This window comes from Gobius niger (assembly GCF_951799975.1).
Source record: "Gobius niger genome assembly, chromosome: 10".
NCBI classification, from domain to species: Eukaryota; Metazoa; Chordata; class Actinopteri; order Gobiiformes; family Gobiidae; genus Gobius; species Gobius niger.
Genome location: NC_136861.1, coordinates 6,502,329 through 6,518,070, shown reverse-complemented (window position 1 = coordinate 6,518,070; position 15,742 = coordinate 6,502,329). Strand labels below are relative to the sequence as shown.

The 15,742-nt window shown below is 42.0% G+C and overlaps 1 protein-coding gene across 1 annotated transcript in view; it reads left to right on the top strand.

Moving 5' to 3' along the window:
• Positions 1-15,742, top strand: part of LOC306968841 (xylosyltransferase 1-like) — a 60,885-nt gene that overhangs the window by 6,019 nt on the left and 39,124 nt on the right. Inside the window, exon 2 of the mRNA XM_079564379.1 lies at positions 6,969-7,455. Within this exon, the coding sequence (XP_079420505.1) occupies positions 6,969-7,455 (487 nt within the window). The remainder of the gene's footprint in view (positions 1-6,968; positions 7,456-15,742) is intronic.

Sequence of the window (15,742 nt, the reverse complement as noted above, 5' to 3'; positions counted from 1 at the left end):
TATATGCGATATGGCCCACCCCGTCCACTACTGCTGACTGTAGTGGTCCAGTCCACTGATGGCCATGGGCTAAATTCCATCCATTGTCCTGCACTTGCACTAACACACTCTCAGTCATCCGGGCTGATGTGTTAAGTGTTAGAGGAAACCTATGCAGACATGGGGAGAACATGCAAACTCCACAGAGGGGACCCGTCCAGCCGGGGATTGAACCCAGGACCTTGTTGCCTGTGTAATCATTGGCTCCGTAAGGGGTTAGTGAACGGCTGAGCTTTATAATCCCTGTGTGTCTTTCTGAAGTAGTTCCTGAAGTGTTGTTTTAACGGCAGCTCCTGTGTGTGATGACGCTCGGATGTGGCTGTCGGCTGTAAGTCCCCGCTGAGCCTCGTCGGCCGGAGCGAGTGTGAGGTCCTCGCTAGTGTGAGGTCCCCGCTGAGCCGGGTCGGCCTGAGCGAGTGTGTGTGTCTGACAGTTATTGGCTTTTAGAGCGACACAGAAACATGCCAGAGCGCTTTATAGAGCGGCCGTTTGTGAGGTGACGCCAGATGAAAGGGCTGAGCGGACACACAAACTACAGGGACGTGGGGAGAGGGGGAGAGAGAGGGGGGAGTGGGGAGAGAGTGGAGAGGGGGGAGAGAGAGGGGAGAGAGAAGGGAGAGAGAGAAAGAGAGAGAGGGGAGAGAGAGGGGGAGAGAGGGGAGAGAGAGAAGAGAGAGAGAGGGAAGAGTGGAGGGGGAGAGAGAGGAGAGAGGGGGAGAGAGAGAAGGGAGAGTGGAGAGAGGAGGGGAGAGAGAGGAGAGAGAGGAGTCTGCTTACATGCTGTAATATTGTGGACTTTCAGATTTTGGGCTCGGGCAGGAGCAATACATCGTTTTGCAGTATAGATACAGACGCCGACGCATCATACAAGGGGGCGTGGCCTAGCCCAGGGGGAAGAAAATTGGAATCACAACTTATCACTCTTTCTAGCCATTTATCACACACACCAATGAAGTCAAGCCAATTCTGCAGCAGCACTCGTTGCTAGCGTTAGCATACGTAGCTAATGTGAAATAAAAACAACTTTTCTGCCCATAGAATAATGTTTGGAATATAACCATGAATATAACTGACCTGCATTACATGAATGATCACATTTTGAGGGACTATTTTCTAGCAGATCACTCCGCCGCTGTGTAGCTTATACAACCACGAAGCTGATGCTGCTCAAATATAAGGTATTTTAAATGATTCTATGGACACAAGCATTTATATGGTTAGTCTGGTGTTATAAGTGATTTGCCTCAGGTGCTCTGTGGAGCGGGTCAGACTATTCAGGCTAGCTGATACCATAGAAATGCTATAGCCTAGCACTAGCCTAGCGCCACGAAACTCTTCAAACATAAGAACTGCATGAATTACAAAAAAAATATCTCCATAAATCAGCAACACTCTGGATAACTAGGAAATGAGGCCCTATGTCAAAAACCCTGTTGTTGTTGTTTTGCGGCGAGGGGATGCACATCTTGACACTACACCGGTGGCTCCAGGTCTGAGTCCAGTTTGTTTGCGGCTGAACACTCGTCTCATTGATCAGCGCTTTAGGAAACATGCGGGGCCTGTTTACTGAGCGCCACAGAAACGCCTCTGTGCTCCTCGTCCTCTGCAGAACCTCAGAGGAGGTGAATGTACGGGCCGGAGGAGGTGCATCGGCAGGTTTGTAACATCCCGTGGTGCCTTGTTTCCTGGCAGCTGTGATTGTTGTTTGGAGCGTTGTGTTCTCAGATTAGGATTAGATCAGGTCTCTACAATGGGATTACCCTGCTTTTTTAATGGAGTTTTGTGTTTGCTAATCCCTAAAAACACTCTGAGCGCCGTGTGACTGACCACTGATCTGCTGCGGCAACAACGTCTCATTTACCACCCGCCTAAACCAAATGCATTCTGTCCTCTTTTGGCTGTGTAGCACCTCATTTGAAAGCTAAGACCCACAAAACTCACTTTTTTCCTCGCTTTGTTGCTGTGTTGTGTCACCTTTTGTATGTTTCTTTTTTCTTTTCTTTTTTTTTCCATTTTTGTTGAATTTTTGTTGAATTTTTGTTGAGTTTTTGTTGAGTTTTTGTTGAGTTTTTGTTGAGTTTTTGTTGAGTTTTTGTTGAGTTTTTGTTGAGTTTTTGTCACATTTTTGTTGAGTTTTTGTTGAGTTTTTGTCACATTTTTTTGTAGCATTTTTGTTGCATTTTTGTCACTTTTTTGTTGAATCTTTGTTGAATTTTTGTCGCATTTTTGTTGAATTTTTGTCACTTTTTTGTTGCATTTTTGTCACTTTTTTGTTGAATTTTTGTTGAATTTTTGTCGCATTTTTGTCGAATTTTTGTCACTTTTTTGTTGATTTTTTGTTGAATTTTTGTCGCATTTTTGTAGAATTTTTGTCACTTTTTTGTCACATTTTTGTCGCATTTTTGTTGAATTTTTGTCACATTTTTGTTGAGTTTTTGTTGAGTTTTTGTTGAGTTTTTGTTGAGTTTTTGTTGAGTTTTTGTTGAGTTTTTGTCACTTTTTTGTTGAGTTTTTGTTGAGTTTTTGTCACTTTTTTGTTGAGTTTTTGTTGAGTTTTTGTTGAGTTTTTGTTGAGTTTTTGTTGAGTTTTTGTTGAATTTTTGTTGAGTTTTTGTTGAGTTTTTGTTGAGTTTTTGTTGAGTTTTTGTTGAGTTTTTGTCACTTTTTTGTTGAATTTTTGTCACTTTTTTGTTGAATTTTTGTCACATTTTTGTTGAGTTTTTGTCAGATTTTTGTTGAATTTTTGTCACTTTTTTGTTGAATTTTTGTCACTTTTTTGTTGAGTTTTTGTCACATTTTTGTTGCATTTTTGTCACATTTTTGTTGAGTTTTTGTCACTTTTTTGTTGAGTTTTTGTTACATTTTTGTTTAGTTTTTGTTGAATTTTTGTCACATTTTTGGTGAATTTTTGTCACATTTTTGGTGCTTTTTCCCCAAGAAGCTTTTTGATTAGGGTAAAGCCAAACTGGAGAAAATGGGATCCGTTCAGGTGGGAGTTAAGAGGTTCAGACGAGACGCTGCAGGTGAATGAGGGACTCGTTTTGCTGCTCGTCTCCGGCTGTTGTGGCTGTTGTTGCCGCTCTCGTCCCGGGGGAGGCCTGTGTTTTCTGGACAGGTCTTTTCTGTGGGACCCGCGGGGCGTCTCTGACTCACCTCCTCTGTCTCTGTCGTGACGCGCCGCGGAGGTACGGCCTGGCATTTCAGCCGTCTCCATGGAGCGCAAAGGCCTCTGGGAAAAATGCAGCGGGTACAGGAGATCATTACACGTGTCTGTGATGAGGACTGGTTTTAAATGAGTAAAATAAAACTGTCTGAACCTGGCGGGGTGAACTTGTCGTGGATTAGTTCCTCTGACCCGGGTCGACAAACACGGACCTGGAGCTCCTGGATCAGTGGTTCTGCAAAGCTCGTTATCAACTGGTAAAGCTCTTAAAACCCCACCTGAACCGAGCACGTTTACTCTGGTTCCACTTTAACCAAATCTAAAAGCTTAAAAAAAAAGGGTCAAAATGGCGGCAAAAACGAGATGAAAACAAGGACGAAAAAGTGATGAAACAGTCACAAAAAGGTGACAAAAAACTGATAAAAAAGTATGAAAAAATGACCAAAAAGTGACAAACAAACAACAAAACAAAACAAAAATGCAGAAACAATGCGGGGAAAAATATCCTTCTAGATGAGTTTTCTAGGTCTTAGCTTTCAAATGAGGCATTACACAGGCCTATAGGGTGTGAGCTGTTAGATCTTAGACAAAAAAGGCACAAAAATGCAACAAAAAAGTGATTAAAAACTGGACAAAAATTCAACAAAAAAGTGATGAAAAAAGCCACAAAAAATGTATGAAAAAGTGACGAGAAAGTGACAAAAAAAAGTGACCAAAAAGTTATGAAAAATACAAAAATGCAGAAACAATGCGGGGAAAATATCCTTCTAAATGAAATATCTTTCAAATGAGGCACTACACTGGCCTATAGGGTGTGAGCTTTTAGATTTTAGACAAAAATGCAACAAAAAAGTGATGAAAAAAGCCACAAAAATGTGACAGAAAAGTGACAAAAACGGGACAAAAAAATGCAACAAAAAAGTCATAAAAAAGGCCACAAAAAGTGACAAAAAAATGACAAAAATGCAACAAAAAAGTCATGAAAAAGCCACAAAAAGTGACAAAAACAGGACAAAAAAATACTAAAATATATATATATAGTAAATAAAAAATTCAACAAAAAAGAGATGAGAAAAGCCACAAAAAGTGACAAAAACGGGACAAAAAAATGACAAAAATGCAACAAAAAAGAGATGAAAAAAGCCACAAAAAAAGTGACAAAAACAGCCAAAAAACAAGACAAAACAAAAAAAATGACAAAAACTCAAAAAGAGTGGGAAAAAAGTAGATGAAAAAGAACGTGTACAAAGTGACAACAACAGGGCAACAACACAAGGAAAAGGAAAAATAAAAGAAAAAGAGGTCAAACTGGAGAAAATGCACTGGGTTATGGCGGGTGGTAAGAGTAAGGACGTCTCTCGCTGCTCGAGGTGCTTCCTCCTCTTCTCTCCGTAAACCACAGACGACCCTCTTCTAATCTAAGCTGGGACTAAACCTGGTCCAGAGCAGGTTTTGAGCCCAGGGCATGTTTCCATGGAGATCTATCTACCCAGATAGAAAGTTATACAGCTTTGTTTAGTTTACGCCTCAATCATTGTTTCCCCTTTTCACCTTTGTTTTGACGTGTAATGAATCCAGAGCAGATACAGGAGCCACAGTTATGCAGGATTTGTCCACTTTAATCCTATAACTGGCTAAAACCTCGATCTAACAGACAGATTTCTCTACATTAACCGTGACGCACGCCTTACCTCATTACACGAGGCGATAACAACAGGAAACGTGGGGATAATTGCCCTGTTTACGTGTTTTTGAGGGAAATTCCTTCACGGTGACTGTGTTTGAGGAGAATAGGAGCCGGCGCTGCCACCTGCTTCTGTCAGACCCGTCATTATGGTGGCATCACTTCCCTGGAACGCTCAGGTCTAAATGCGACTCGTGATCTCAGCGGTAAATATTGATGTTTGTGTTCACCTGCTGAAGCACAAAAACAAGGTCATTCCCAAACGCTCAGCGGCGTCGACACGGCTCACGGTTTCACTTTCAAACTCACACCAGACATTTAACCTTCCAAATGCAATTTCAAACTGTCCATCTGCCCTGTGTTATCTACACTACAGAACAATATATTAGTTAATTCAGATTTACCATGTTCTTGAAAAATCCTTACAATAAAAGATCTAATTTGTAGCTGAATGCTTTGTGTTTTCAACTGCAATATTCATAGTCACAAGCTTATATTGTCCTTGGTGATTTAATCTACAATATAAACTATAGAGACTGGATTTGGCTCATGACCATCATGCTGAGCACAGTCACTACTGTCACATTTAGGAGCAGAACAGAGCTTTCATTCAAAGCACAAACAATGTTAAAACTGGCCTTTAAAATTCCTCTAAATACATCCACGAGTCACGTACAAACAGTAAACGTGTCTCTATACAGTTGATATTGGTATCATTTCATTTTGTTGAGAATTTTGGGGAAAATTAAAACTGTTTAATCGCCAATGCTAACTGATACATGTAAACCAATGAACAGCGCTAAGCTAGTCTTAGCCACAATAGCAAATTAAATTTTTTTTATACCAAAACTCCTGCTTCTTTCAACCTGGTGCAGCACCAGGAATCAGATCCCACACTTCGACAATTGTCGCATTTTAGTTTTAAAATTTTATTCAGGGTTTAAGTGAGTACTTTTAGCTCTACTTTAAAGGGACCATACAGAGTTTAAAATGTTAAAATGATGTATTTTCCTCCCCCTACATGTTCCAGCCATGTCCTAATGTGTAGAATGAGCTCAGACCTGTTCACCACAACTGCCTCTAAAATCCTGCACTGTCACTCAAAAAGCTGTTAATTTGGTCCGAAGTGCCATCATGCACGAGCTTAATATAGAGACTGCAGTTACATGTATGACCTGAGGTGGCAGTAGTGAGTGTACAGTGGCTAACTTGCATCTAGCCAATTTAAGATTAAGTGAAATACATCTCCAGGTTTGTTTTTACGATGGAACAAGGTATTCGTTTTTAGAAAGTAATACCTTATATTTGAGCAGCATCAGCTTCATCGTTGTATAAGCTACGCAGCAGCGGAGTGATCTGAAAATAGTCCCTCAAAATGCGATCATTCATGTGATGCAGGTCAGTTATATTCCAAACATTATTCTATGGACACACACATTTATATGGTTAGTCTGGTGTTATAAGTGATTTGCCTCAGGTGCTCTGTGGAGCGGGTCACACTGTTTTTAATGCAGGCTAGCTGATACCATAGAAATGCACTAGCCTTGCATTAGCCTAGCGCCACGAAACTCTTCAAACATAAGAACTGCATGAATTACAAAAAAAATATCTCCAGAAATCAGCAACACTCTGGATAACTAGGAAATGAGGCCCTATGTCAAAGATCCTGACATATCCCTATAATATAGAAACCGCAGTTACGCCTAAGACCTGAGGTGGCAGTAGTGAGCATAAAAATGACCGACTTGCATCTAGTCCCTTTAAGTTTTGTGAGTAGTGTGCAGGTTCTTTCCTGCGCTCTGGGCGAGCAGGAGGAGGAGGAGGAGCTGCTCTGGAGGAAACACAGAAAGTATCGATACTGCTCAAATGAATATCTAGCTTCGATACCGCTTTAGTATTGATTTGTTTTGAGGAATCGATTTTTTTTTTGACAACCCTCTCAGGGACTGCGGTGGAAATGATATGTTTTTTCTTTAACCTGCACATGACATCTCTTCTTTTTTAGACTATGATCAAACAAACACAGCTCCATTCTGAAGTTGGTGACTAAAGTGTCTAACCTCTGCTTCTGTCTCTCCTCAGGACTCGTATCACTCCCACCGGCCGAAGGAGAAACCTCACTCCGACAGCAACAACAACGAGAACTCCGTGCCCCGGGACTTCGACAGCGTGGACAGCAACAGCAACCTGGGCCCGCGCTCCCGGCCCAAGCACAAGGCGGACAAGGGCATGCTGGGAAAACCCGCCAACGAGGTCCTGAAGTACCCCGTGGTGCAGCCCAAGGGGAAGAGCCACGTGAAGAAGTCGTACCCGCCCAAGCCCACGGTCCCGGCGCCGAACGTGTCCGAGCCCGCGCTGACGGGGCGGGGGGAGGAGCCGCGGGGCAAAGCGGAGGCCGGGGCGGGGCAGAAGAAGGAGCCGCAGTGCGAGATCAGCGGGAAGGAAGCCATATCCGCCCTGTCCCGAGCCCGGACCAGGGAGTGCCGGCAGCAGATCGCGGAGGTTTACTGCAGGCACAAGGAGAGGGCGCTGATGCCCGAGAGGGTGCCCCGATACTGCCCCGTGGAAGGTACACACTCTTAGGTTTACCCACTCTTAGGCCCTAATAGGTACAATATGAAATACTTTGGACATAGTCTTTTTTGGTGAGGGGTGTCCGCTGCGGCGCTGAGCTGCTTCTGCAGGGAAAAGAAAGCTGCAGGTCCGGGGTAGCTTAGAGTAGCTTTAACATTATTGTTGTTCATGATGCACCGATACCACTTTTTCTAAAACCGATACGAGTACTTTGATATAAGTACTTGCCGATCCGGAATACTGATATGAGTTAGGGATGTCACGTTTACCGGTAAACGGTGTTTACAATAATAATTACCGTCTTGTTTTTGAAAAAATATTTTACCACGGTGGATTAACGCGCCCGCGGTTTAGGCAAAGTGCTGCCGCAGGCGCCTCTGTAGCTACAACCAAAACAAAACTTTCTCGAAGCTGGAATCATGTCCGAGACGACAGCGCTGGATCAGCCTCAGAGACCGAGCCTGAAGTCTGGACATATTTTGGGTATTTTAAGAAAGCTGAAGGACAGTTGATAGAAGATAGTTTTCCTGTTTGCGGAGCGTGCAGGAAAAAGTGTCTCTAAAGAGGCAGCAATACTTCGAACCTCTGACTCTCCTGCGTGACCGTCTCAGCTCTATAGCAGTAAGCTAACGTTAGCGTGACCGTCTCCCACAGCTCTATAGCAGTAAGCTAACGTTAGCGTGACCGTCTCCCACAGCTCTATAGCAGTAAGCTAACGTTAGCGTGACCGTCTCCCACAGCTCTATAGCAGTAAGCTAACGTTAGCGTGACCGTCTCCCACAGCTCTATAGCAGGAAGCTAACGTTAGCGTGACCGTCTCCCACAGCTCTATAGCAGGAAGCTAACGTTAGCGTGACCGTCTCCCACAGCTCTATAGCAGTAAGCTAACGTTAGCGTGACCGTCTCCCTCTATAGCAGTAAGCTAACGTTAGCGTGACCGTCTCCCACAGCTCTATAGCAGTAAGCTAACGTTAGCGTGACCGTCTCCCACAGCTCTATAGCAGGAAGCTAACGTTAGCGTGACCGTCTCCCACAGCTCTATAGCAGGAAGCTAACGTTAGCGTGACCGTCTCCCACAGCTCTATAGCAGGAAGCTAACGTTAGCGTTTTAGCTGAAATGCTGATGTGGGACTTTGGGTTGAGGGAGAATGTAACGAGTCGCCCCATAGTGCGGCTGCAGCGCCACCGCCAGCATAAACCGTGTCCGGATACCTCCGCACAATGCGTTACGGGGCTCCCAGTGGCAGATTCACTCTCGCCGCAGTTTTATGAATTTAATAATGATGGTATTTTCCCAAATCTGCAAAGCGAAAGCTCACTGGAAGGACAACAACAATGTTCCTGATATAGACGGTTTATCGTTTCTGACGCTATAATAGTACATGTAACACCCTCGAAACGATCAACAACACATCGTTATAGTTCCTTTACTTTGATGTGAAAAGGTTTTGTCTGTATTTTTTTAAACGTAATAAGCACTGTTAAACTTTTTTGAAACGATTTCAGTTTGTGTAGGACTATCAATGCTTTCTGAACATATTAACACACATTTAAAAAAAATACCGCGATAATACCGAAAACCGTGATCATTTTGGTCACAATAACCGTGAGGTAAAATTTTCATACCGTGACATCCCTATTACGAGTACAAGGCATTTTCTTCAACTTACTTTCTTTTCGATTGGTTAGTAATTAGTTAATTTACTCCTTAAAGTGTCTGGAAGTCTACATGTTTTACAAATTTAAAAAAATGTGCAAAATCAACCACCTGCTCTTGCGTTTTGATGTAAAGTAAGTGATGATATGTATATTATTTTTTTGTAAAGTCCTTCCTTCCTGGATCTCAGCAGCTAATCAGAGTCTAGCATCCTCCCGTGTTGACCAATGAGACGAGCTTTTCCTGTGAACCAGCCTGTCATATCCAATCAGGAGGGAGGGGGAGGAGCTTGACTGTTTACTTTAGAAAATTCTGTCCCTGATCTCCTCATTTTGCAAACTAAGAAGGGCTCTCTGGTTAAAGAGGGAGCAATTTGATTGTTCACTTTCAAATGTCACTCTATCTCTCCTCACTTTGGCAACTTACAGACTGTCACTTTAAGTAAAGTAGGCGACATTTTTAAGAGAAGTTATATCAAAATTGTACAGATGCCATTTTATTTATCTATTTATTTTTCATTCAATATTATTTTGAAATTTTATTGCTCTGTCCATCATAGACAGAACAGCTCATGTCCAAAAGCTCCTCAGTGCTTGTGCTTTATTCATTTATGTATTTTTATTTAACAATAGTATTGAGATGTTACTTATTACTTCAGATAAATGGTCTCTTTTCGCCTTTACTTCAGCTCCGTGTGGATTTTCTCGTGTGTTTAAAGTAACTTATCCAGTATTTTGATGGTTTTGCTGCAGCTCATCAATATAAACATGCTGTATCTCTTTATTTTGGATTTTCCTAGGACTTTTTAGTCGCTGGGTTAGTTTTTCAGATGAATAGAGTTAGCAACATTAGCAACATTAGCATCATTAGCATCATTAGCCTGTATCTCGTAAACACTGCAGACGCTGCAGCACTAACAACATTGAGCTCTGGTTAAATCCAGCTCAGACTCTGATTTAGGGAGTGTCGTCTGTAATAAAGTCAGCTCTATGTGGAATACTGGATTTACACTAAACAATTCTCCAGTTTGTTGCTGTGGTATCGGTTTCTGGTATCGGGACCTCATTAATGAGTACGAGCACATGTGGTATCGGCCCTAATTGTAGTTAATATTGAACCGTACCGGTATCAGAAAAAAGATAGCCGTACCCAGGCTTAGAAAAAGAAGATAGAAGTGGACATGGACAGACAGCGGGTCTTTTACCAAGCGTTTGTTCATTCCATATTACGTATTAATATGGTTAATTATTATATATTAGGGGCTCAAATCTAAATGAGAGATCATTTACGTGTCAGATTTGAGCCCCTAATATATAATAATTAACCATATTAATACGTAATATGGTAAATTAACTTAGTGCAACTTGTCCACAAAATGGCAAAGTTTGGGGAGTACGCACCTTGTGTAGTTTGCGAAAAGGAAAATCTGGCTCCAGCTCTTTTTTGTTCCATAACCCTCAGGATCTTTTAAGAATTTCAAAATGTCTGCCTTACTGCGTCCTGGGAGAGGCCCTGCTTATGCAGCTCAACAACCCAAACACGCTCAACATCTTTGCATCAGGACAAAGTCATGACAGACCTGACAGGAAATGACCCTTTAATCTCTTAGCCCCCACCTGAACGACATTATCCAAATCTAAAAGCTTCTTGAAAAAGGCATAACGAGGATGAAAACGCAGATCAGTTTTGTAGGTTTGTAGGTCATATGAAGCGTCACACTGGTCTACTGTACAGTCTGTAAGCTCCATTAACCTCTTAACTCCCACCTGAACAGATCCCATTTTCTCCAGTTTGGCTTTACCCTAATCAAAAAGCTTCTTGGGAAAAAAGCACAAAAACAGCCACCAAAAAATGAGAAAACAAGGATGTAAACGCAACAAAAATGTGACAAAAACTCAACAAAAATGTGACAAAAATTCAACAAAAATGTGACAAAAATTCACCAAAAAGTGACAAAATTCAACAAAAATGTGACAAAAATTCAACAAAAATGTGACAAAAATTCAACCAAAAAGTGAAAAAAATTCAACCAAAAATGTGACAAAAATTCAACCAAAATGTGACAAAAATGTGACAAAATTCAACAAAAAATCAACAAAAATTCAACAAAAATTCAACAAAAAATCAACAAAAATTCAACAAAAATTCAACAAAAATTCTACCAAAAAGTGACAAAAAAGATGACACAGCACAGCAACAACGCGAGGAAAAGATCAGTTTTGTGGGTCTTAGCAAAGTTTGGGGAGAAAACGGTCCCCTCGTTATCTCCAGAAAGTCCCCTAGGTTTTGCTCTCACATTATCAGTGACTTTTCCTCAGAGTTTCAGGTCGGGGAGTTCATAGATCTGATCGATCGGACTCGGGCCTGAACCCGGGCCTGAACCCGGGCCTGAACCCGGGCCTGAACCCGGGCCTGAGCTCGGCTCGGCCCTCAGAGTCTGACTGGGTGGCACATCTCTAAGTGCACAGGCCCGTACTGTAGAATCAAGAGCCTGTAATCATATCATTAGGCCCAGAACGTCCCGGGGCGGTTCTCAGGGCGATACCGCCGTTACTCAGCCCTTTCCAGAAATAAACCACGGATCTACACTCATCCTGACGGGTTTGCAGAATCATGGTTATTATTTTCTTAACTTTCACTGAGGCCAAATGTTTAAAAATAACTGTGAAGGGAAACCGCAGTATCAGCGCGGTTTATGGCAGCGCCCTGGAAGCCTTAGTCACATTCTAGTCATTTCTATAAGACATACTTTTAGTTAAGTAAAAAAGGTGGTAGTTTTTTTACACATTAATTTATGTTGATAAGTATTGAAATAATGAAATGTGGATGAAGGTCGTACAGTCCAGATCAGAAGTTTAAGACCAGTTGAAAAAATGTAAAAATTCACTTTTTTCCTGGTTGGATCATCAATTTTCATCCATTTTTATGATGTTTCTAGTTTCACTTCCTTATTGGACACTGACAGGTAGTGACATAGAGAGAGGCAAACCATTTTAAACTGTTGCCGTGCCGACCATGTTATATCAATGGGAAATGAGTCACTTTCTGTCATTAAAATAGTGACGGGAAGTGACAAATAATCAAAAATATTTTCTTCCCAATATTTCTTCATTGAATTTGCCATAAAACCTGTCATATGTACTTTAAAAGGACAAATCTGTGCAAAAATGTGCATTCAGAGTCGGCTCCAGTGACGGCCTTCATTTGGGTCGAGGATCCTCCATCCAGAGCCGGTGCTGGCCCGTCAGGGGCCCTAAGCAAGAATCCACACGGGGCCCTACAGTAGCGTCCTATGGCTATTCGACGAAGAGCGAACCCGTTTACGGTCAAAAACAGCTCACTGTGCAGGAGTGCAGGGCAGAAGGGGAACATAATGACCTCAATTCAGGCCCCGCCCCCTGTGTGAGAACCACTAACCACTAAGCCACTGTCAAACTGGGATTATATACGTAAGGATTAAACAACGAGGAGCCGTGCATTAGACGGTTATAATGCACGACGCGGAGTCAAGAACACCACGACGCGGAGTCAAGAACTCTGCAAAACGTAACATTTATAATAAATGTGTTTTTCATTGACTAAACTCACTAAATCTGCCAGACTACGGGACTATTTTGTGTGAGTTATTAGCCGGTCACTGAAGGCTGGTCTCAGAGCGAGTCATTCTCCGCAGCTATTACGAGGATCTCAGTCAGGCTCAACGACACAACATCAGCACAGAATCACAACACAACAGGACTAACCCGGAAACACTTTTCCGTGGAAGTAAACACCGATGTGCGGCACTCGTGGGCAGGAGTTATTTACCTTTTACGCTGTTTAACCTGAAGCTAAAGCTAGCTAGCTCAACCAGCTCAACTGTTTATGGAAACAGCTGCGGTGGAGTCGCTCACACCTGGGCCCCCCAACTGAAACTTTTATGTTTGACTTTACTAATCCAGACAAATATGCTTAAATGCAGGATCATTTTATGTACGCCTGAAAATGATGAATAGCCTTAACCGTTTTCAATAGAAATGTAAAGCTCGTATGTTATTAACAGTAGCTAACCTAGCTGCTCACTCTCCTCTACTTCCCATTTATCAAACGTTTGGTTTTGGCCAAAAACGTTGAAATTAACACAAAATCCATCTCATACGTTCCTGTCAGTCACTAATTACGCCTTTATCTGATTCAGCTGTGTCATGCGTTGCTATGGCGATGCCCACAGCGGAGTGATATCCCAGTGATTTAACTACCGGACTACGTGTGCGGTTATACCAAAATAATGCACCAGCCAATCAGAATCCAGTATTCACCCAGACCATGGTATAAGATAGTTTATTTCCCCACTTTTTAAAATGGTAAATGGCAAATGGTCCCATTCTCTCACTTCTGGCCCTGACCCACAGTTTGGAAACCGCTGATTTAAAGCTGCACCTGACGGTTATTTCTGTCTGACCACTGAGAATCAGCCTGTGAGTCGCCCAACTCTTTTTAGACTGTGCACATTCAGAGAACCAGAGTTACTGTAAGTAACAACGCCCATGAGAAACGTGTGGATTCAACTCCTCTTTGAGACGAAAAGGCCACGGACACGGCTTTACTCTCGTCTATTCGCCAAACTACGGTCCTGATGCTCAGCTAGAGACAGACGGCCGAGCGGGGACACGAGCGGAGAAGCACTCGCACCTTAGAAGTGTCAGGTGAAGGCGCTCTCCTGCTCATCCACTTCAGCACTGCTCCGCTTTGGTGTTATATGTGTTAAAGTAGGCGGAGAGTGAGACAGCCTGTCCAAACAACACTGTAGTTTGACTGAGATGTGGGGCCCTTGCAGCTGCGGGGGCCGTACGCACCTTGTGTAGTTTGCGAAAAGGAAAATCTGGCTCCAGCTCTTTTTTGTTCCATAACCCTCCGGATCTTTTAAGAATTTCAAAATGTCTGTCTTACTGCGTCCTGGGAGAGGCCCTGCTTATGCAGCTCAACAACCCAAACACGCTCAACATCTTTGCATCAGGACAAAGTCATGACAGACCTGACAGGAAATTACCCTTTAATCTCTTAACCCCCACCTGAACGACATTATCCAAATCTAAAAGCTTCTTGAAAAATAGCAACAAAAACGAGACGAAAACGAGGATGAAAACGCAGATCAGTTTTGTAGGTTTGTAGGTCATATGAGGCGTCACACTGGTCTACTGTACAGTCTGCAAGCTCCATTAACCTCTTAACTCCCACCTGAACGGATCCCATTTTCTCCAGTTTGGCTTTACCCTAATCAAAAAGCTTCTTGGGAAAAAAGCACAAAAACAGCTACAAAAAATGAGAAAACAAGGATGTAAACGCAACAAAGATGTGACAAAAATGTGACAAAAACTCAACCCAAGAGTGACAAAAAATCAACAAAAATGTGACAAAAACTCAACCCAAGAGTGACAAAAAATCAACAAAAATGTGACAAAAACTCAACCCAAGAGTGACAAAAAATCAACAAAAATGTGACAAAAAATGACAAAAATTTAAAAAAAATTCAACAAAAATGTGACAAAAATTCAACAAAAATGCAACAAAAAAATGACAAAAATTCAACAAAAATTCAACAAAAATGCAACAAAAAAATGACAAAAATTTGACAAAAATTCAACAAAAATGTGACAAAAATTCAACAAAAGTTCAACAAAAATTCAACAAAAATGTGACATAAATTTAACCAAAAAGTGACAAAAAATCAACAAAAATGTGACAAAAACTCAACCAAAAAGTGACAAAAAATCAACAAAAATGTGACAAAAACTCAACAAAAATGTGACAAAAACTCAACCAAAAAGTGACAAAAATTAAAAAAAAATGTGACAAAAACCCAACAAAAATGTGACAAAAAAATGACAAAAATTCAACAAAAATGTGACAAAAATGAAAAAAAAAAAACATAAAAAAGGTGAGACTACACAGCAACAACGCGAGGAAAAGATCAGTTTTGTGGGTCTTAGCTTTCAAATGAAGTGTTACACAGGCCTATATAATAGCCAAAGAGGACAGAATGCATTTGGTTTAGGCGGGTGGTTAAGAGGTTAAGAAGCTTTTAGATTTGGATAAAGCTGACCTGGAGAAGATGCAGAGGTCAAAGGTTGTTGATCAGCTGCAAAAACAGACTATTTCAGTTTAATTGTTTTTCAATAAATGGTCTCATTCTCATTTCTTCTTGGTGGGTACTGAAGTTGAAGTTGGAACCTTGTTAAAATCTAACCATTCCCTGTTTCGGCCGCTCTCCTCGTCCCCCGATCATCACTTCCTGGTCGTTTATTAACACCGGCGTCTGCACATTCCTCTGCGTTTACACTTCTACTGTATCTAACCGTCCTGAGAAAAGACCCAGTCCCAGTGACGGCTCAGAGAGAGCAGTGTGCGGGCAGGAAAAGACTCTTTGAATGGACAAACAGCAGAGCGGTGTCCCCTAAAGGCAGCTCCATCACTCCGTGTTTAAGCCTGTCATTTGTTCAAATCACTGGCTGCGTCTGACATGAAAGAGCTCAATCCCACATTAACATGAAAGAGCCGAATCCCACATTAACGTTAACGACGCATTAAAGCCACGAATTACGGCCCTGGAAATATCACGGCTGCTGAGACAGAGGAGGATCCGGCA